Below are 23,564 nucleotides of genomic sequence, written 5' to 3' on the forward strand. Positions count from 1 at the left end.
GTCACCGGACGCAGCTGAAAATGAACTTCCCGCTTCCAGCTGTAACCCGGAAGCACCGCCCACCTCCGCATCACTTCCGGTCGCGACCTCCTGACGCGGCTGATGACATCCACGCGATGTCCGGGAACGGCTTCTTCTGGCGGCGACCCTCTCCAGCTCCGACACCGCCGCTGCAGACTTCTTCGTTCCGCGACCCGAAGACCGGCCGCCTGACTTCCGACCACCACCAGATCTTCCAGCGACCGCCGGCGGTGAGTATGTTTCTCTATATTTCCTGCTCCTCTTCGCTCTTTGCTCTCCCTCAGCGCCGGCGACACCTGGGCTGACATCCCGCTGCACCACCGATGATCCCGCCGCAGTTGAAACAGCGGCGGCCGCCGCACCAGCTCCGGCCAGGCACATCTTCATCCACTCCGCGCCGTCTGCTTCGCCCGCTCTCTTCGGCACTTGCTGGAGCAGCTCTTCCATCCTGAAGATTCTTCCTTCTCATCAGCTGGAATGACCAGCTGAGGAGAAACCAGGGGTTTATATAGCCACATTTTGCCTCAGCAACATAACTATAACCCAACCATAACTGTCAAAATAGGCGCGCAGACAGCTGATTGGTCCCCTAACAGCTGCTCGCGTTACTAGGCAGAAAAACCATAACACCAGAGCTGTTAACCCATTCCTTGCTAACTGTATCATGAAATCAGGCTCTGTGCCATCATGAAATCCCTAAGCTATGCGCTAAAGGGATTAAACATTCTTCAAGCCCACAAGTATTGTCCCAAAGATCACACCCACGTGTCCAGAGTCACCCACTTCCTCACGGAGGAATAATGCCCAGAGCCACCAGCTGGGTGCCCTCTATGTGAATGGTGTCAATCACTTTTTCCCCTCGCATGTATACCTTCAAATCACACACAATCAGTCATACAAGATTCATGTGGCATTTGCTTGAAAACGTGAGACAAATCACCCCAAGTGCCAACATAGCAAAAAAACAAAAACCACAAACATCATTAGTCGGGCAGTCCAGCTCAATAGCACAGCTTAGTAATAAGGAAGGTTCGAAAATTTCTGTTCTTACATTTTTTTGTTGGTGATAGACAAGGACAATTTTGATAAAAGATATGCTTACCATTTCCATGGGCTACACGAAAGACCAAACCACTAATCCTTTATTTTTCGGTTATCAAACAAGAACCTTTACACAAATGGTCTCATTTTTGTATTTCCACAAATCGCACCATTACACTCATCCACTCAGTCTGGTATCACAGCTCGGCCCCCAATAAAAATGGGGACTGAACTGAAATACTCAACTCCCCCACTGTAAAAAGTGGCACTATTTCTGGAGGGAAACGATCATTTCTATGGTAAGACAAACCCTTATTCTATTATTTTTTACATATTTTATCACACTGGAACTTACCTTAAATTCTCCTATTAGGCTGTCAGCTCTTATGGACCCAGAATTAAACAACTGCGGAACAAAAAAAACAAAAAAAAAAAAAGCAGAATATATAAAATCACGGAACGGATTACGTCAGACTGGTTATTAATATAAATCGATAGCAGATGTTTTAGTTTTTTCTTTCATAGTAATATGTATGCAAAAAATGTAATGTACATTTGTTTCATGTGTGCGGGAAAATGGCGCACATTGGTGGCATTAATCAAAGGTAAGTGTCAGAAAATCCTCTAAGTACTCTAACTTTTACTGTAAAAGCACATTAAATACATAGGTCTGGGCCCAACAAGCACATGCATGCTCATCTCGGATGAATGTGCATGTGTTTTTAGTATAAAGAGAAAGCAAAGGCCTCCGTACAGAGACTACGGTGATCAGTAGATAGTCTAAAGTGTTTGGGGCTTGCCAATTCTCTCAACGGATTTCCCTTGCTTGATCCTGATCTCTTGCCATTAAGGAGGATAGTCAGGATCTCCCATGCAGATTAGATGATCCCCCAGTCCTCTCGAAATCACTGGGGTCAACTGATAAATCGTGTAACGTGTAGAACCAGCTTATCACTACTCATACCAAATAATCTATACAACTCACCCGCAGTATTACAGACTCATCAAGCAGCTCCGATGGGGACATGTTGACATTATAGAAAAAAATCTGTTCAACAAAACAGACAGGATTACATAAGACATCTGCAATTCCAAAGATTGTAGTTATGGTCCTCATTAACCTGGAATGTTTGACTTTTTATACATGATGCTGTACACTCCCATGTGAAACGCTGCAATATGTTTGACGCTATGAAAATTAAAAATGACAGTCACCCCAAAAATGCTTCACCCTATAAAAAATGGTCAGCACTGTATCTATTACTGTTTCAGTGCTTGTGAAAATCATCATTATGAGAATTTTGGGGGCTGTGGTGCACCCATGGCATGTCAATGAGCTAAGTGCAACATTACAGCCTCCTAATTTGCATTGCAGAGACTGCCCTAGGATGTGAACTCACTCCTATAGTGAACGATGTCCCTCGTGTGCACGCATGCACACAGATACTGGCTGTGTCATCTGGGGGCGCACATGGTGGTTGGGAACATTTTACTTGGCTCTCGGCAGCGCACATGGTGGTTGGGAATGTTCTACTTGGCTCTTGGCTGCGCACATGGTGGTTGGGAATGTTTGTAATTGGCTCTTGGCTGCGCACATGGTGGTTGGGAATGTTTGTACTTGGCTCTTGGCTGCGCACATGGTGGTTGGGAATGTTTGTACTTGGCTGCGCACATGGTGGTTGGGAATGTTTGTACTTGGCTCTTGGCTGCGCACATGGTGGTTGGGAATGTTTGTACTTGGCTCTTGGCTGCGCACATGGTGGTTGGGAATGTTTGTACTTGGCTCTTGGCTGCACACATGGTGGTTGGGAATGTTTGTACTTGGCTCTTGGCTGCACACATGGTGGTTGGGAATGTTTGTACTTGGCTCTTGGCTGCGCACATGGTGTTTGGGAATGTTTGTACTTGGCTCTTGGCTGCACACATGGTGGTTGGGAATGTTTGTACTTGGCTCTTGGCTGCACACATGGTGGTTGGGAATGTTTGTACTTGGCTCTTGGCTGCGCACATGGTGGTTGGGAATGTTTGTACTTGGCTCTTGGCTGCGCACATGGTGGTTGGGAATGTTTTACTTGGCTCTTGGCTGCGCACATGGTGGTTGGGAATGTTTTACTTGGCTCTTGGCTGCGCACATGGTGGTTGGGAATGTTTGTACTTGGCTCTTGGCTGCGCGCATGGTGGTTGGGAATGTTTGTACTTGGCTCTTGGCTGCACACATGGTGGTTGGGAATGTTTGTACTTGGCTCTTGGCTGCACACATGGTGGTTGGGAATGTTTGTACTTGGCTGCGCACATGGTGGTTGGGAATGTTTGTACTTGGCTCTTGGCTGCGCACATGGTGGTTGGGAATGTTTGTACTTGGCTCTTGGCTGCGCACATGGTGGTTGGGAATGTTTGTACTTGGCTCTTGGCTGCACACATGGTGGTTGGGAATGTTTGTACTTGGCTCTTGGCTGCACACATGGTGGTTGGGAATGTTTGTACTTGGCTCTTGGCTGCACACATGGTGGTTGGGAATGTTTGTACTTGGCTGCGGACATGGTGGTTGGGAATGTTTGTACTTGGCTCTTGGCTGCGCACATGGTGGTTGGGAATGTTTGTACTTGGCTCTTGGCTGCGCACATGGTGGTTGGGAATGTTTGTACTTGGCTCTTGGCTGCGCACATGGTGGTTGGGAATGTTTGTACTTGGCTCTTGGCTGCACACATGGTGGTTGGGAATGTTTGTACTAGGCTCTTTGTTGCGCACATGGTGGTTGGGAATGTTTGTACTTGGCTCTTGGCTGCGCGCATGGTGGTTGGGAATGTTTGTACTTGGCTCTTGGCTGCACACATGGTGGTTGGGAATGTTTGTACTTGGCTGCGCACATGGTGGTTGGGAATGTTTGTACTTGGCTCTTGGCTGCGCACATGGTGGTTGGGAATGTTTGTATTTGGCTCTTGGCTGCACACATGGTGGTTGGGAATGTTTGTACTTGGCTCTTGGCTGCACACATGGTGGTTGGGAAGGTTTGTACTTGGCTCTTGGCTGCACACATGGTGGTTGGGAATGTTTGTACTTGGCTGCGGACATGGTGGTTGGGAATGTTTGTACTTGGCTCTTGGCTGCGCACATGGTGGTTGGGAATGTTTGTACTTGGCTCTTGGCTGCGCACATGGTGGTTGGGAATGTTTGTACTTGGCTCTTGGCTGCGCACATGGTGGTTGGGAATGTTTGTACTTTGCTCTCGGCTGCTCATGGTTGGCAATGTTCTACTTGGCGCTCAGCTGCGCATATGGTGGTTGGGAATGTTCTACTTGGCTCTCGATAGATGTCGCTCACTACACTTCGTGGTTTAGGAGCGGCCGCAGCAAAGAACCAAGAAAGATCAGGTAAACAGCCATTGTGAGCGCAAGCGCATAGCCAGCCGGCACAGACAGTATACACATGAGGAACATCATTCATCTATTATACAATATCATTACTAAAAAGAAAAAAAAATGTTTCAGGAACAAAAAACAAAAACAATGGTCTTTTTATATTCCTGGACAAAGTCGTTCCCATCTATCTGGACCTGGTTCAGTGTCCTTTGTGACCTCCATATGTATTTTATTATTGCTGACATGCGACGGTCTTGCACAGCAGGCGGTTTATTGATCTATAGCAGTGTTTGTGCTTCTCTACCACTAGAGGGCGCAAAAAGCAAGTGGATTCCATAGACATGATGTGATCCAAGCACAGACCTCATCAAAGTAGGGGTTGTTTCCTCTCTTGATTCTCGTCCTGTGGGTCTGTCCCGCGACGCTGACTTTCACCACAGGCTTTATGTTGTTACCGGACAATTGTCGCCCCTCAATGACTCGAACTCGGATCTGTCAGGAAAGCATTCATGGAGAAAAAGTTATTAGATTTGTAAGGTGCGACTTTTCTTGCTGTAGATACAAAGCCTATGCTTTAAAATCGTACGCCAGATCAAATCCCCCTTCCCTAATATACCTGGAAATCTTGGGGCTTGTTGGATAAGAGCCTTCTGGTTTTCTTTCCTTTGGTAAGACGTCTGGCAATCTGATTTTCCGTCTGCCCAGGGACTCCCGGCATGAATGGGCTAAACCCTGAATCAACAACATCTCCATCTTCTTCATCTTCATTTTCTAGGGAGGCAGAAGAAGAAACTTAACTTAGAAAGGGCATCTAAAATTGCAGTTGCATAAATGGGGTTTCCACTATTTCAGTAATCATTAAGATAGGTCATTAGTATCAGATCCGCAGGGGTTCAACACCGGACATCACCGCCATTTAACTTTTTGCAGCTCCCATGGTGTTCAGATGTAAACAGTTGGTACACCACAGCGCCATACCATGTGTAGTGGACATTCATGGGTACTACAGCTCAGCTTCTTAAATGGGAATCTTAGGTTTTTGCTACCTCATCGGAGAGCAGAATGATGAAGGCAAAGAGATCCTGAATCCAACAATATCACATAGATCACTGGGTGCAGCTGTTCTGATACAATCCGAAGTTTTAGATTTAGCAATGCAGCAGAGCTAAGAGAGCTGTCTCCGCCCACCCCAGACTCTTAGATTGAAGTCACAGTGAGGTGCCAATCAGAGGAGGGGGTGTGATGGACTGCTGTGAACGTGACATTGAAGCCCGAGCAATGATAAGTCCTGCTAGTTAAACGTAGCAAATAAACAACAGATCGTACATAGACAAGATAGGCATCCCTGAAATCTGTTTTAACCCTTGCAGCATGCTGTCTTCAGGTTACATAGCAAAACCCTTCTGACAGATTCCCTTTAAGAAATCATTGTGATCTGAGCTGCAGTACTAAGCCACTATAACGGCCACTACACAGTGTATGGCACCGTGGTATCCTCTCTCTACATTGTTTACATCCATCCACCCCCAAATATTAGGAGCTCGATCGCTACTTTGAACTTGTGTCCTATCTTTCCCGGGCTGTAAGACTGTGGCAAAGGTGGCACATTCGAGAACAGATGGTGCAAGTGAGGGCACGTCCCGCAGTCATTACACATTCTGGTGCGATCATGCTCACACCGGAGGTCAGCTACTTACAATACATAGTGCTAATAATTGCACTTTAACAAACTGGGCACCTGTTCACCCTTCATCTGACAGGACTCCATGACAGGACACATGAATCCAACATAAACTTATCACTCTCAGGGTACTTTCACACTTGCGTTGTTTTTCTTCCGTTACAATCCGCCCTTTTGGAAAACAGCGGAATCCGTTAACGGATTCCACTGTTTCCCATAGACTTGTATGGTTGACGGATTGTACCAAAAGGACCTGCGTTGCTTCCGCTGGGCGACGCTCCGTTGCTTCCGCCCAGTGGGAGGAACGCAGCATGTAACGTTGTTTTGAGCAGCGGAATCCTCTGGATTTCACTGCGCATGCTCTCTTTTTTTTTTTTTAGAATCACATGATCACATGACAGCGCTCAGCTGAGCGCCCGGCCGCCGGCATGCCCGGGCGCCGGCAAGTGACAGCGCTCAGCTGAGCGCCCGGCCGCCGGCATGCCCGGGCGCCGGCAAGTGACAGCGCTCAGCTGAGCGCCCGGCCGCCGGCATGCCCGGGCGCCGGCAAGTGACAGCGCTCAGCTGAGCGCCCAGCCGCCGGCATGCCCGGGCGCCGGCAAGTGACAGCGCTCAGCTGAGCGCCCGGCCGCCGGCATGCCCGGGCGCCGGCAAGTGACAGCGCTCAGCTGAGCGCCCGGCCGCCGGCTGCAGGGAGCGATCAGCTGATCACCCGGCGGCCGGCTGCAGGGAGGGATCAGCTGATCACCCGGCGGCCGGCTGCAGGGAGGGATCAGCTGATCACCCGGCGGCCGGCTGCAGGGAGGGATCAGCTGATCACCCGGCGGCCGGCTGCAGGGAGGGATCAGCTGATCACCCGGCGGCCGGCTGCAGGGAGGGATCAGCTGATCACCCGGCGGCCGGCTGCAGGGAGGGATCAGCTGATCACCCGGCGGCCGGCTGCAGGGAGGGATCAGCTGATCACCCGGCGGCCGGCTGCAGGGAGGGATCAGCTGATCACCCGGCGGCCGGCTGCAGGGAGGGATCAGCTGATCACCCGGCGGCCGGCTGCAGGGAGGGATCAGCTGATCACCCGGCGGCCGGCTGCAGGGAGCGATCAGCTGATCACCCGGCGACCGGCTGCAGGGAGCGATCAGCTGATCACCCGGCGGCCGGCTGCAGGGAGCGATCAGCTGATCACCCGGCGGCCGGCTGCAGGGAGCGATCAGCTGATCACCCGGCGGCCGGCTGCAGGGAGCGATCAGCTGATCACCCGGCGGCCGGCTGCAGGGAGCGATCAGCTGATCACCCGGCGGCCGGCTGCAGGGAGGGATCAGCTGATCACCCGGCGGCCGGCTGCAGGGAGGGATCAGCTGATCACCCGGCGGCCGGCTGCAGGGAGGGATCAGCTGATCACCCGGCGGCCGGCTGCAGGGAGGGATCAGCTGATCACCCGGCGGCCGGCTGCAGGGAGGGATCAGCTGATCACCCGGCGGCCGGCTGCAGGGAGCGATCAGCTGATCACCCGGCGACCGGCTGCAGGGAGCGATCAGCTGATCACCCGGCGACCGGCTGCAGGGAGCGATCAGCTGATCACCCGGCGGCCGGCTGCAGGGAGCGATCAGCTGATCACCCGGCGGCCGGCTGCAGGGAGCGATCAGCTGATCACCCGGCGGCCGGCTGCAGGGAGCGATCAGTTGATCGTTCACAATTGTCTGCCGCCGGTAAAACTGTAAAAAAAAAAAAAAAAAAAAAAATCAAAAACGGATTCCGTTGTTTTACAGCATTCGTTTCATCTGTTGTGCCACTATATGCAACACATCCGTTGCATCCGTCACACAACGCAATGCAACGGATACCGTTCAATGCAAGTGTGAAACTAGCCTCACTCACAAAGCTCTCCATGGTTCCGCACCTCCTTACATCTCCTCCTCCCTCATCTCTGTCTATCACCCCACCCGTGCCCCCCGCTCTGCTAATGACCTAAGACTGACATCCTCAACAATTCAAACCTCCCACTCCTGTCTTCAAGATTTCTCACGAGCTGCGCCTATGCTCTGGAACACACTACCAAGAGCAATCCGATTAATTCCCAACATCCACGCCTTTAAGCGGGCCCTAAAGACGCATTTCTTTAGACTAGCCTATCACCTCACTGCCCTGATCTAGACCCTTTCTGCCCTTCATAACAAAAAAAAAAATAATAATTACTTCCAGTTCTCGTCCCCTGAACCTGTATAAATTCTGGCCGATGACAGGTTCATGCAGATGGTTTTGAATACCCTTTTAAATCGATGGCTGGACCATATATGACAAGCTCATCTCCCCCCATTCCCCTTTTGTGTCTCCCCTATTTCCTCATAACTGTAAGCTTACGATCAGGGCCCTCACTCCTCCTGGTATCTTTATTTTTTTTTTGTATTGTCTCAAATTGTCTGTACATGTCCCCTCTGAATTGTAAAGCGCTGCGGAATATGTTGGCACTATAGAAATAAAACAATAATAATAATAATAATAATAATAATAATAATAATAATAATAATAATAATAATAATAATAATATTATTATTATTATTAGACAGATTTTTAACCTCGGTTCTATTGAAAGACAGCAAGCAGAAATCCTGAGAAACTGATCGTATATTGAAATATTTATATATTTCTGTCGCGGGCGGGGAGGGCGCTGCGCTCACCCACTGCTCGGGTCCGGCTGCTGCTGCTGCTCGCTCGGTCGGTGGCTCGAGCGGTGGGCCGGATCCCGGGGACTCGAACGGCGCTCCTCGCCCGTGAGTGAAAGGGGTGGTTTGGTGTAGGGATATTGTCCATGACGCCACCCATGGTTTGTCGTGAGGCTGGGACACCACCGCTGCTCTGTACGGGGATCCCGGGAGCGTTGACAGGGAGCAGCTGAGATGTTTTCTCCCCTCCGTGGGTAGGGGGTTTTTTGGTGGTCCCGGGGCCCGGTGGTTGAGGTCGGAAGGTGGGATGTGGGGCCTGGCCGGGTGCAGGGTCGCGGGGCAGCGCAGTGCCAGACGGTACGGTGGTACTTACTCAGCCAGTAACGCACACGGAGTCTCTGGTAAAACAAACGGCTGGATGGACGAGTCCCACAGACGGCTGCGGCGGTCACTCCCAGTAGGTTAGCAGTAACTGTCTCTCCCTGCACCGGTGTTTTGTTCTCGGCCCCAATGGCTTCCCACTGATAACATACCGCTGGGGAGCGGGCTGACTAGGGGAGCCCTTCCTTTGCCCGCAGGCTCTGGCCCTGGGAGCTCTAGCTCTGGCGGTAGCTTTATCTCCCTCACGGTTTGGACGGTTGCCTTCAGTCTGGTCTTTACTGCTGGGAAACCCCGGAGGTTCCCGTCGCTGACGGATTTGACCGGTTTTACAGCGACTCCTAGCCTGGTCAGGGTCCGTAGGCCCTGCCGGATGGTGCTGGCCTCTCTTCGCTCCCCGATCCGGTACCGGCGGGCCACCGCCCATCCCCGGTCCTTACGGTTGTACGTCAATTGGCCTCTCCTGCAGACGGTCACCACCGTCTGCCAACCTTGCTGTCAGGTGCCCGGGCCACGTACCCGGACACGGTCAGTCAGTTCCTCCACTACTACTTCCTCACTCTACAACTCCTAAACTGTTCTTCCTTCCTTTTCCCGCCTCCAGGACTGTGAACTCCTCGGTGGGTGGAGCCAACCGCCTGGCTCCGCCCCACCTGGTGTGGACTCAGTCCCTGGAGGAAGGCAACAAGGATTTGTGTTTGGCTTCGGTATTCCTAACCGGGGTGTAGGGTGTGTTGCAGTACCTGTGACGTGTTGGCTTTTCCAGGGCGCCACATTTTCATTTTACAAAAAATAAAAAGTATTCTTTAAATTCCAAAACCTATTAAAAAGGGGTTTTCTGGTGAAAAACAAAAACACCTATCCACAGTAATCTGACCGCAACAGGACCTTCATTGTTTGGTAAAATGAGCACTGTTATCCCTGCTAGAATGAATCAGCGTGGCAGTGTTCATGCTTAAAGTGTAACAGTTGTGGAAAAAAAAAAAAAATTGCGAAAAATCAATAGTACACATGAAAATAAGCAACTTCAGTCATTATCAAAATTCTCAATTCTAAAAAGGTAAAATCTGTATTCAGAGAAGACTTTCCCATTACTGAGATAGAAGGGGGGGAAACCTAGAGGCAGAGCGAAGAGACCTAGAGGCAGAGCGAAGAGACCTAGAGGCAGAGCGAAGAGACCTAGAGGCAGAGCGAAGAGACCTAGAGGCAGAGCGAAGAGACCTAGAGGCAGAGCGAAGAGACCTAGAGGCAGAGCGAAGAGACCTAGAGGCAGAGCGAAGAGACCTAGAGGCAGAGCGAAGAGGCAGATCTCCGCCCCTCCTCCCTTTTTGATCTACATAGAATCTCATCAGCACCAGCTGCCATCTCCTATCTCAGTAATGGGAATGTCTTCTTTGAATTCAGATTTTACCTCCGAATTCAGGATTTTGATAAGGATTCATGAAATAAAATGTAAATGATTGCTACGCTTTAACTTCCATTCCATTCATGCTCTATGGGGCTGCCGAAAAAGCCGAGCACTCAGCAATCCAATAGAGGACAAGTGGAGCGGCAGTAAAGTAAGTGCACTGCTGCTCCAGTCTAATGGGTGTAAAAGCGTCTCAGTGCTAGTTCATCAGGCGGGATCTTGGCAGGCAGACCACACCAACGTCAAAGTCATCAATAGATAAGTTAACTTATGTTCACTAGACAAGAATTTCAGGCTAAGTTCACACAGGGCATCTTTTGGTGCGTTTTTGAGGTCACAAAGATGCACTAAAATGCATGTATTTCTTTCCCCAACAAAGTCTATGAGATTTCAATTTTGCCGTCCACACTGGGCATCTTTTGTTGTCTGCTTCTTGGCTGCGTTTTTTTGAAGATGCAGCATGTCAATTATTTTTGCATTTTTTTGCAGCGTTTGAGCCCTCCAGTCAATAGATTTGACTTAAAGGGAACCTGTCACCACTTTTTTGGCCTATAAGCTGCGGCCACCACCACCGGGCTCTTATGTAGAGCATTCTAACATGCTGTATATAAGAGCCCAGGGCGGGAGTATAACATAAAAAACACTTTATAATACTTACCTAACGGTCGCGCGGTGGGCTTAATGGGCGTCTCCTTTGTCCGGTGCCTCCTCTTTTGGACATCTTTGTGCTCCTTCTCTAGCCGCGGTGCATGACGGGTCAGACATCATTCACACTTGCCGGCATTAAGGTCCTGAGCAGGGCAGATCAAAGTATTGTAGTGCGCCTGTGCGGGACCGGCCAGTGTGTATGATGTAGATGTGTTATGTACACAGGCTTCAGAAAGAGAGGACTAAGATGGCCGAAAGAGGAGGCGCTGGCACCGGACAACGGAGACTCCCAATTGGCCCACCGCGCGACCGTTAGGTAAGTATTAAAGTGTTTTTTGTGTTATACTCCCGGCCTGGACTCTTATATACAGCATGTAAGAATGCTGTATATAAGAGCCGGGTGGTGGTGGCCGCAGCTTATAGGCCAAAAAAAGTGGCGACAGGATCCCTTTAAAAACACATTGGGCAAAAAATGCAGCAAAATGCACCAAAAACGCAATGCGTTTTTACTGTGTTTTTGGTGCATTTTTTGATGCACTCAAGATGCACTGGCAAAAAAGATGCCACGTGTGAACATGGCCTAAAAGGTACCGTCACACATAGCAAGATCGCTAGCGAGATCGCAGCTGAGTCACGGTTTCTGTGACGCAGTAGCGATCCCGTTAGCGATCTCGTTATGTGTGACATCTACCAGCGATCAGGCCCCTGCTGTGAGATCGCTAGTCATTGCCGAATGGTCCAGGCCATTTTCTTCAAAGGCGATGTCCTGCTGGGCAGGACACATCGCTGTGTTTGACACTGTGTGACAGGGTGACAGTGACTGCTGAGATCGTTATACTGGTCGCTACTGTGACCTGTATCGTTACTGAGTCGTTGGTAAGATCTGACTGTGTGACATCTCACCAGCGACTTACCAGCGACTTACCAGTGATCCCGATCAGGTCGCATCGTTTTCGGGATCGCTGGTAAGTCGTTGTGTGTGACTGGGCCTTCACACTTCCTTAGGGTACCTTCACACTTAGCGATGCAGCAGCGATCCGACCAGCGATCTGACCTGGTCAGGATCGCTGCTGCATCGCTACATGGTCGCTGGTGAGCTGTCAAACAGGCAGATCTCACCAGCGACCAGTGACCAGCCCCCAGCCAGCAGCGACGTGCAAGCGACGTTGCGCTTGCACGGAGCCGCCGTCTGGAAGCTGCGGAGACTGGTAACTAAGGTAAACATCGGGTATGGTTACCCGATGTTTACATTAGTTACCAGTGTGAGCAGGGAGCAGGGAGCCGCGCACACTAAGCGCTGGCTCCTTGCTCTCCTAGCTACAGTACACATCGGGTTAATTAACCCGATGTGTAATGCAGCTACATGTGCAGAGAGCAGGGAGCCGCGCACACTGAGCGCTGGCTCCTTGCTCTCCTAGCTGCTGTACACATCGGGTTAATTAACCCGATGTGTACAGCAGCTACATGTGCAGAGAGCCGGAGCCGGCAGCACAGGCAGCGTGAGAGCTGCTGGTAACTAAGGTAAATATCGGGTAACCACCTTGGTTACCCGATGTTTATCTTGGATACAGCTTACCTCAGCTGTCAGATGCCGGCTCCTGCTCCCTGCTCGCTTCATTTGTCGCTCTCTTGCTGTCACACACAGCGATCTGTGTGTCACAGCAGGAGAGCGGCTTTGAAGAAAACGAACCAGGGCTGTGTGTAACGAGCAGCGATCTCGCAGCAGGGGCCAGATCGCTGCTCAGTGTCACACACAGCGAGATCGCTAATGAGGTCACTGCTGCGTCACAAAAAGCGTGACTCAGCAGCGATCTCGGCAGCGAGCTCGCTGTGTGTGAAGCACCCCTTAGACATAACCCTTTCTATCTGGAGTTGATCCTGTATTTACTTTTACTTTCTTTACTGTTCTGACAGCCGCAGCGTGACAGGTGAAGATGGAGCGATCTTATCAGTTCATTGACTTTACACCTTCAATGACAGAAAAGTGGCTCTTTTTACTACTTTTTGTAGAAGAAAAAAAAAAGAAAAAAAAAACACTTATAATTTATTTTTCTTTAGGATTAGTAGATTAAATATCTATACAAGAGACAGATTAGCAGCAGCAAACAATATGTGGCAGCTATTTCTATAATCCCTCGGTGAAGGTCAGTGAGGGGAATATGGTGACGTCACGCGTTTTGTGACCACACCCCAGACCGACATGGTTGGGAGGAAGTGAGCGGACATGTATCATGTGCATTCAACTAGAAGAACAGGTTTTCACAGCTGTAAGCAAAGGTTTTGTTTTACCTTAAAACACTGAATGAATGCAGATAAGCCGCGCAGCTAAAAAATCATATGTATGTGAATATAACTGCCACAGAGAAAGATTTTTACAGATCTAATCAAGGGCAGTTTATAGTTAATGAGGCTCTGCACGCAACAATATATTAAAAGGGTGGTTCACCCATATTTTTTTATATTGTCTAGTTCGATATTCTATTGAGAAACAATGTTTCTCTCAAATACCTTGTGTTGGCAATAGTGCCTATGAGAGGCGCTATTGTAGACCGCTGTTCCCGCTCCAGTGACGTCACGTCAAGTGCTGCACACGTCACATCCGTGCAGCCGGCTGCATTCTTCCTAACTCACTGAGCGGTGGGCGGTGTTTCACTGCTGTCACAGTCCATCTGCTCCCCCTTCCTCCTCCCTCACAGCAGAACCCTGCAAGCAAGAGACCGGACCTCTGTGCTGTACTGGTCAGTATAGCCCAGTGACCTAGTGGTCAAAACAGCAAAATCCATTAATGTGAAAAAAGCAGGAGTTTTGCCATAGTAACCATCTCTAACTAAAATTCTCCTATTACACAGTTATCATTCAGAAATTTTAACAAATATTTGTGCCGCCCCCATGCCAGCAGCCTAAACTGCTCGGATCCGGGCCTTCTGGGGTAGTGGCTCGAGGGTCTCCGGACCCGGGGGTCTCGCGGACACGCCAAATAAATGGGGGGACGTAGATGTACGGGCTAGGCCGTATTACGTTTGTGACGCCACCCACGGTGTGTGGTGAAAGGGGACACCACCGCTGCTGTTGTGGGGCACCCGGGGGAGATGTTGTGGCAGGTAGTTGTTAACCCCTCTGTGGGTAGGGATGGTGGCCCCGGGGCCCGGTGTCTCTGTGCAGGATATAGCGACCGCAGGGATGGTTTGTTTACTCAGTTAATAAACCACACAAGTCTCTGGTAAACCAAGGTGCTGGTGGCCAGTGCCGCGGCCGGTTGCATTCAGGTCACCCACCCAGGCTGGTGGTCTCTATCCTTTTCCTCTGCACTGTTTTGTGTAAAGTGGACTTCCTAGTGTGAAACGCAGGAGTCCGCTCCTGGCTGGATGTGGACTAAGGAGCCGTGCCCGCAGACGCTGGCCCGTGGGATCTATGGGCCCTGGCGGTGACCTCCTATCCCTAGCGGTGGGCTGTTGTCTTCTATGAGGGACTTTGGGTGGGACAGGACCTCTAGTCCTGGCCTCAATTGGTGAATTAACCAGTCCGCTTGTTTCCGGTTCTGGCTTCAGGGTCCGAGTACCCCCCTTTGTGCTACGGTTTCCGGGTCAGTTCCCAGTGTCAGTACCGGCGGGCTACAAACCTGTCCTGGTCCACCTCGGTTCTGCCAAGTAGTCTTCCAGTCTCATGCTGAGCCAGAGGCACCAGGGATCCTACCCTGGTACCGTTCAACTTGAACTTTCCTGCTGGAGCTACACTTAGCTCCAGCCCACACTCCTCTCCAAACTGAACTACAAACTGATCTGCTTGTTTTCCCGCAATGGGCAGTCTGGACCCCTGGGTGGGCATGTCCCAACCGCCTGGTCACGCCCACTGGTGAGTCTGTCTTTCCCTAAGGGGGGGGGTGACTAGGGTTTCAGGTCGGCTGTGTGTTTCCTAAGTGGAGAAAGGTGTTGTGCAGGGACCTATCTGTGACTACCTGGTTTTCCCAGAGCGTCACATATTCACATATAAGCTGTTTAGAGACATATGAGAGACCAAACAATTTCTTAGGTCAGTATAACCCAGTGACCTAGTGGTCAAAGCAGCAAACCGCAAAATCCATTAATGTGAGCAGAAAAAAAAAAAAAAAAAAAAAAAAAAAAAAAAAACCTGGCCAGGTTTCTTTGAGCCTCCTGTATTATTGGTTAGAGAATGTTACTATAGCAAAACTCCTGTTTTTTTTGTTGTTTTTTCGTTTTTTTCCCCTCATATTAATGGATTTTGCTGTTTGCTGCTTTGACCACTAGGTCACTGGGCTATACTGACCTAAGTAATTGTTTGGTCTTTCATGTGCTTCTAAACAGCTTATCTGTGGTAATTTATGGTAAAATCTCTGAATTATTACTCTATAATAGGAGGACTTTAGTTTGGATTGGGTTCTGTTCATTTTTGGTGTTTTTTAAAATTATGTTTTCCATGTTTTTGCATGTGTGTTTTTAAAATTTATACACAAATAAAACTGATATTATATTTTCATAAAATATTTGAGTGAGTGCCATTTTTTTGGTCAAGCGCTTTCCTCCTAAATTAAAATAAGACCAAAATATAACTTTTTGGAATCAACTCCACTCGCCATGTTTGTAGGCAGGAAAGGGAAGAGTACAAACTCAAGAACACCATCCCAACCATGAAGCATGGTGGTTGAGACATCATACTTGTGTGTGCTATTCTGCAAAGGGGACAGGATGACTGCACCTTATTAAAAAGGCAAGATGGATGGGGTTAGGTATGGTGAGATTTTGGCCAGCAACCTCCTTCCCTCAGTATGAGTATTGAAAATGGGTTGTGGTTTCTGCAAACAGTTTCACCTTCAGGACAAAAAAAAAATAAATAAATAAATAAATAAAATCACATGTGAGTTTTGTCCTAAAAATGAAAATGTTTGCAGAAATGCGTTGACAAATAAAATCACTAATTTACTACTTGCATCAGATTATTCCACACCCAGCGTGACAGTCTCATCTCTCTCAGCTTCTATAGCCACTACAGGGATGCTACAGCAGCCGTGTTTACACTCAGATAGTAGTGGCTTACAAAACTAGCTCAGGTGAACCTCTCACCCCACTTCAAGACCTTCCATCCCCCAGGTAAGACCCTATCTGCAATCCTATTGACTTTCAGTTTACTTTTACAGCTTCAATATATTGGTGTAATGATAGTTTTAGGTTCACCCAAGGACTAGATGACACCATGGCAAAACAGTCAGACATCAGGAGTCACGCCGCCAACAGTAGTGCAGCATTAAGGTGGCTTTACACACTGCAACATCGCGAACGACATCTCTGTAACGTCACCGGTTTTGTGACGCAATAGCGACCTCCCCAGCGACATTGCAGTGTGTGAAACACATCAGCGACCTGGCCTCTGATGTGAAGTTGCTGATCGCTACAAATCGTTCAGGACCAAGAGAACCTCAGTGTTCTATGTATCTGCTACGTCTACGATGGTGACCGGCTGCGGGGTGGTGGACGCTGCCTTGAAGAGAACCGCAAGTGTCACACACCCCACTAAAAGCAGTCTACAAAACAATGATTCTCTCTGGCAAAGGAATGTGGAGCCCTAATGGACCGGCGTCCGCACCTTCCTTCACCCCGCATCCCCGTCAGTCACCAACTCTTGGTGCCACCAGCGGCAGCAGAAAATACTCAGTTCCAAAGCTAGCCAGTTACCGGATAGCGGCCACTGCCGGGTACTGCACATCTACCTCCCATTCAAATCAATAGGAGGCAGTTGTGCAGTACCCAGTTGTGGCCACTATAAGAAGATGAGGCAGCTCGGATCTGGCACAGAAACCAGCTCATCAGTGGGGGTGTGGGGTGTCAGACCCCAGTCAGACATTGTTGGCCATCAATGTAAAAGTAGTGGACCACCTCTTTTCTTTAAAAGCATTTTTTTTATATATTTTCTTCTTGTAGGTTTCAAACAACTGTATACTAATGTCGTCTCATGTAATGGTTATGAAAAAAAAGGGATGGGTAAGGGTACAATTTGTCATTTACAAAATATTTCCTCTTTACACTATGGAAGAAACGTACAATGACAGGAAAAGCTCTTTAGATAAAATAAAATGACAATACATCATTATAGCCATAGATGTAGCTATAACTGTTATCTCTCAGGAAAACGCAGGCCCAGCTTCCTGCCTCTGTGCGTTCTCTCACCACCTGCCATCTGAGGAAAAGCTGCCCTCCGAGATCCTGGGGTTCATGTAGCGCCCATTAATATAATTAGGAAAAAAAACGCCATTAATTTCTTATGGCTGCAGAAAGGAACAATCCTTTCATGTGTTCGGGAGACTTAAATATGTCACACAGCCAATAATCCCACATTACCTTATAAACTGAGCAATAGCCAAAATGGCCGACGTTACAGTTCACATACAGGATCGGGGGCTAGGCCTCTCAGCCATTAAAGACTACATTTTTGCTTTGAGGATGTTCATTTTTTCCTCTCCTCTTTTTTGACATTTTTCAGCCTACAGATTTATGAGTGTTTATTGTATATGATTTACTTTACCACGTTGAGTAAAAAAACTTAAGAAAAAAAAAAAAACAAAACGCAATTCTGCCACTGTTTTTTGGAATTCTATATTTACAGAGTTAATTGTGCAGTGAAAAAACTACCACAGAACATGATTTTCAGTCAGTACGATTATGGCGATGCATAAACATGTAAAGTATTTTTTGCTGTACAAGGGTTTCTGTTTTGTTTTTTTGCATCGTGACTTGGTGTTTTTTTTCTATATCACTTTGTGGTACATACTATGGTCCTCCTGCATTAAAAGGGATATTCCCATCTTCAAAATTCTATCCCAATATGTAGTAGGAAACTAGAAATAATAATAATAATAATAATAATAATAATAATAATAATAATAATAATAATAATAATAAATAAAAAACATCTCTCCAATTAGAAAGGTAGTATAGTTCTTCTTACCTCATGTGCAGGGCATTGCAGCTCAGGTTCCGTCCAATTGGCAGCATTTGAAATAAATTATTAATAGCAAATCCCTCCAATTAGAAATGTGGTATAGATCTCCTGATATAGTTGTGTCTCTTACCTCATGTGCAGGGCATTGCAGCTTACTATTCATGGTTACGACCACAAGCAACTAACCGTCACTATGAGTGAACGTAATCATGGCTACCTTAGCTGCAATGCCGTGCACATGAGGTACAGTGAGGACTGTGGAAGAAAAGCGCAATAGGGTCTCATCCACAAAACTGGAAATTTAGTGAAATGTAAAGAACTCACTATAGGAGTTGTGCCAGTCACAACCCCTATATTGTTATGTAGCCAAGGGTGAAACAGCTGCAGCCCCGGGTGTAGTAGTTCAAGGTTTGGAAGGAGACTGGTTGTAATGCCGCGCTATTCACCACTCCAGAATTATAAATGATTCATGTCTCTTTATTTCATGCACAGGTCTGCGCGTTTCAGCAGTACTCCGCTCCCTTCATCAGGACATTAGGCAAAAGAACATCAAATCAGATTTGATGTTCTTTTGCCTGATGTCCTGATGAAGGGAGCTGAGTACTCCTGAAACGTGTAGACTTGTGCATGAAATAAAGAGACATGAATCATTTATAATTCTGGAGTGGTGAATAGCGCGGCATTACAACCAGTCTCCTTCCAAACCCTGTGCACGTGAGGCAAGAATAACTATACTACATCTCTAAATGGAGGTATTTGCTAATAATATTATTACTACTACTACTACTACACCTACTACATTTGGGATAAGATCTCAGGGATGGGAATAACACTTCAAAGCTTTTACAATAGAATTCTGGCATGTAAACTTTAGAGTCTCAAAATGTAGGCGCAACTCGAAGCTGCACATACATTTTGCTATTTCTGAAGTTCTCATGCCAGTTTCTCACCAAAATGGACAGAACTAAGGGTGGGACGGGAGCAAAGCAACCACCGCAAGTGAAATTTATTAAGAGCAGCAGTGTTTTCTAGGCCACATATCTTACTCAGAAGGGGCTGGAGTTGGATTGGTGATGAGGCGCATACAGAGGTGCACGCACAGGCTTCTTTGTGAATCACTTTAACATCCCCCTCCACCCCCTCCCCCACAGGTTGGTGTGAACAATACTTATCTTGCTGTATCCGGCCATATATTTTTATCCGTCCTTATTGCATTTTTTTACGGTGACTGGAAAAAAAATAAATTCTGGTATTTTAATCTCATTTCCCTTGTTAGGCCCTGTGCGCACGCTGCGTTTTTTGCCACGTTTTTTGGGTGCAGTTTGTGGTCCTAAACTGCATGCATTTCCTTCCCCAGCAAAGTCTGAGATTTCAGAAAGGCTGTGCGCACGTTGCTTCTTTTTTGCCTGCAGTTTTGGTTACAGAAAAAAGTAGCAGTGTGTCACTTCCTTTCCGAGTTTTTCTATTGACAATGTTAAGAAAAACGCAAGGACAAAAACGCACTGAAAAGCAGCAAAAACAGATGCGTTCTTTTATGCGTTTTTCCAGCCGGAGGTACATTTTTCTACCAGAGGGTGAGATTTTATGCATTTTTCTGCCAGAGGGTGCGTTTTTCGCTGGAGAAACAAATCTGGTGTGTGCACACAGCCTTACAGTGTTTACTCCAGGTTAATATATTTTAAAAGATCAGAATTTTTCATCTGTGCTGATGGAAAAGTCGTTTATTTTTTACATTTCTTGATTTTTCACATGGGAAAAAAAGAGGGAGATTCGCTTCGGTCATAGAGAAAATAAAATCACATGACAGGCACAGGGCCTTCAGCTGGCTCCTGGATGTTACAGCAACCCATCGGCTCCCAATTATTTTCTTCCGGGGGATGGACACTACAACGAATAACATGTCTAAAATGTTGCTGTCAGTGATTCACAGCGCTAATTAAAAGGTTAATAGCAGCGATCGGCGGTAGTACCAATTGCTGCTGTTAAAGGCAGATGCCAGCTACACAATACAGCCAACATCTGCCCTGTATGGAAGGGTCTCCGCCCCGGAGCCCGCTCTAAACACCCGACACACCCCAGAATGTAGCAGTATGCTATGAGGTGTTCAGGGGCTTGAAAATGGGGAGAAACAAGTAAGGCTAGAGATCTTATATAGAGATATCATATAGTGTTCTCTGCTGAACACTACAGTGGGATTTCTGTCCAAATCCCCCCCGCGCCCAAATAAGCCCTTCGTTTGTATGACGCCAATGGAGCCACTGTGGACATTGCGGGCCTCAGCCCTAGTAGTATTAGTCTTTTTCAAGCATGCATCCTCTGGGCAGTCAGAGGATAATTGTTTTAGGTTATCGGGGTTTTTTTCTTTTTCACCTTTAAGGCCACTTTTGTACAATCCAGAAAAAAACATTTAATGCAAGACTGAACCAACAATTGTGCAAGGAAATTGCTATAAAAATTGGAATTTATTCACATATACAAAAATGTAAACATTCATATAACATTAAAACACCTGATCTAAAGCATGAGAACTAGAGAAAGGTCAACCAACAGTTAAAAAAAAAAATAAAAATATATAAATAAATATACAGTGTGTATGTATAATTATATATATATATATATATATATATATATATATATATATATATATATATATATATATATATATATATATATACACACACATACATACATATATATACATACATACATACACATACATATACGTGTGTGTGTGTGTGTGTGTGTGTGTGTGTGTGTGTGTGTGTGTGTGTGTATACACACATATACATACATACATACATACATACATATACACACATATACATACACACACACACAATGCTGTGTGGCACTGCTGCCAAGTAACCTTGTAAAGGACAAAATAAGGATAAAACAAACAAGTCTGAAGGACAAAATTAGTCTGCTGAGATTTGGCCCTATAGTAACATTAGGAATTATAGCTCATTCTATGCATGCAGCAAGTTTTGGGGAATAGCTGTAAGGGAGGGCAGCACAGACCCCTGTGTTTATCAGGGCTAAAAGGCACATAAGTCAGCAGTAATATATATGGCACATAGAGGCGGTTTAACTTTATAGGCCCCAATACAAAGCTTCGACGTAGTTCTTATATTGCATTTCAACCTATTTTGCACAAGCAGAAACAATAACCCTGAATTGTTAATTATAGTTGCCGACAGTCCCAAATTTGCTGGAGGTGTCCAGATCTTATGGAAAAATGCCCATGAATTTCAGGTACGTCCATGATCAAAAATGTTGGGTGTTTTTATTAAATGGGTGGGCGGGACGAACATGTTTTTTCTGGGGGGGTGGGGGGGGAGGGCTTAAAAGGAGTTGTCTGGGATGAAAATATTGTTTAACCATCAATTGAATTAGGAGAGAGGGTGCAGTATTCGGATAGCCACTATAATGTGTAAGGAGCCGCCCATACTTTGCTTATATCCAAGTATCAGCTAAATCGGTGAGCATGGCAGGACAACCCCTTTAACCCTGGCCAAAAGTGAGTAATCCAAGGTGGGCCTGGGGGACATATCCCCATTTTCCCCCCCGGAGAAAACACGGGTATTTGAAACAAAAATATATTTTCTATATTTACCTGTATCCAGCGATGCTGTCTTCAGCTCTGCTGCCTCCCGCTCCTGAACGCTGCTCATTACACTCACTGAATATTCACTGCACTGAAGAGCTGGAAGCCGGAGCATTTCTGAGGACTGAAGTGCCGGGGACAGGTGTGTGTGTGTGTGTGTGTGTGTGTGTGTGTAGCGGTAACGGACGATGTCACTTGGACAGGTGCAGTTCAAACTGCGCCTGCGCAACTGACAGTGCCGCGGTGCATGCCGGAACAGGGTTACAGGAACTGGCGAATATGTATGCAGATTAAGCACTTATCGGGCATGTTTGAGGTCTATGCTACAATGTACGTTTTGAATCCTATAACAGACATTTGAAATCCACCCAGAGAATGTCCCAAAACACCCAAAATTTGCAGTGGGATTTTTCGAATCAATGCCACATTGAATGGGGACTGTTGGAAAGTATGTTATCAGAATTTGACTGGATCATTAAAGGGCCGAGTCTCGGGAACTCCATTATCACTCAGCAAAAATTACAACGTTGGAGACCAATGTGACCCAGAAAAGGGTGAGCAAAAATAAATGGAAATACAGTATATAATAGTAAGGCTAATCACGTACCTGTGTCAGGTTGTACATTTGTCCCCCCTGGATCAGTCACATTACTGGTTGGGGTCACCGGAGGTTCATAGGACACCGATAAATCAATCGTGGCCTTGAAGGGAAGACAAAGTGAGCTTATCAAAACTCTTGTTAGTGACCATTATCAGGATAAATAGCCTAATTATTGTATTATAGCAAAAATACAGCTGCACTCTGAAACACTAAAGAGGGCTTTACACACAGCGACATCGCTAGCAATGTCACTGGTGAAAGCTCACGCCCCCGTCTGTTGTGTGTCACGGGCGAATTGCTGCCCGTGGCGCACAACATCGCATACACCCGTCACACATACTTACCTGCCTAGCGACATCGCTGTGGGCAGCGAACCACCTCTTTTCTAAGTTGGCGGTTCGTTCGGCATCACTAAGCGGCCGCCCAATAGAAGCGGAGGGGTGGAGATGAGCGGGCTGAACATCCCACCCACCTCCTTCCTTCCTCATTGCCGGCGGCCGCAGGTACGGTGATGTTCCTCGTTTCTGCGGTGTCACACATAGCGATGTGTGCTGCCGCAGGAACGACGAACAACATCGTACCTGCAGCAGCAACGATAATCAGGATAGGAACGACTGGTCAACGATCAACGATTTGGTAAGCAATTTAGATCGTTAACGGTCGTTCCTGCATTTCAAACGCTAACGAGGCAGGATGTGCATCACGAATTCCGTGCCCCCAACGGCATCTCGTTAGCGATGCCGTTGCATGTAAAGCCCACTTAAGACATGAAAACATTCAATACAGCAATTTGGACATGCATTACTGCTAAGGAAATACATTTAAAAAAACAGACATGTGGCACATAAAGTCAGTTTTATGTGAGCCCAGCAGCCAGCGACAAGGCGTATCTTTTTGGCGAGTCCCTACCTCAATGCCTCTATCCAGCGTAAAAAAAAACTACAACTTTATGGGTGGGCAGTAACATGCCAATATGAAATTTAAAATCCCTTTAAGCTGGTGAAAAGGAGTGCTCAGTCAGAAGGCATGACCCTAAAATCTAAAATGAGAAAACTGATGGCACTTCTTAACAGACAAATGCAAACAGGTGCAAACGGAGCATGAAATATACTCCAGCAAAAAAACAGCTGCACTCAAACACTAAGGCATGCAAACATTGAATATAGGAATTTGGACATGCAATAATGCTAAGTAAATACATTGTAAAAATTGAGA

General features: G+C 47.2%; 1 protein-coding gene across 1 annotated transcript in view; it reads right to left on the reverse strand.

Annotated features, from left to right (window-relative positions):
* Positions 1 to 23,564, reverse strand: part of MYOF (myoferlin) — a 228,741-nt gene that overhangs the window by 132,939 nt on the left and 72,238 nt on the right. The window contains 5 exon segments of the mRNA XM_075351623.1: positions 1,418 to 1,468; positions 2,048 to 2,110; positions 4,785 to 4,913; positions 5,038 to 5,192; positions 22,356 to 22,449. Coding sequence (XP_075207738.1) covers positions 1,418 to 1,468; positions 2,048 to 2,110; positions 4,785 to 4,913; positions 5,038 to 5,192; positions 22,356 to 22,449 — 492 coding nt within the window.

Source organism: Anomaloglossus baeobatrachus, chromosome 5, assembly GCF_048569485.1.
Source record: "Anomaloglossus baeobatrachus isolate aAnoBae1 chromosome 5, aAnoBae1.hap1, whole genome shotgun sequence".
Classification (NCBI taxonomy): domain Eukaryota; kingdom Metazoa; phylum Chordata; class Amphibia; order Anura; family Aromobatidae; genus Anomaloglossus; species Anomaloglossus baeobatrachus.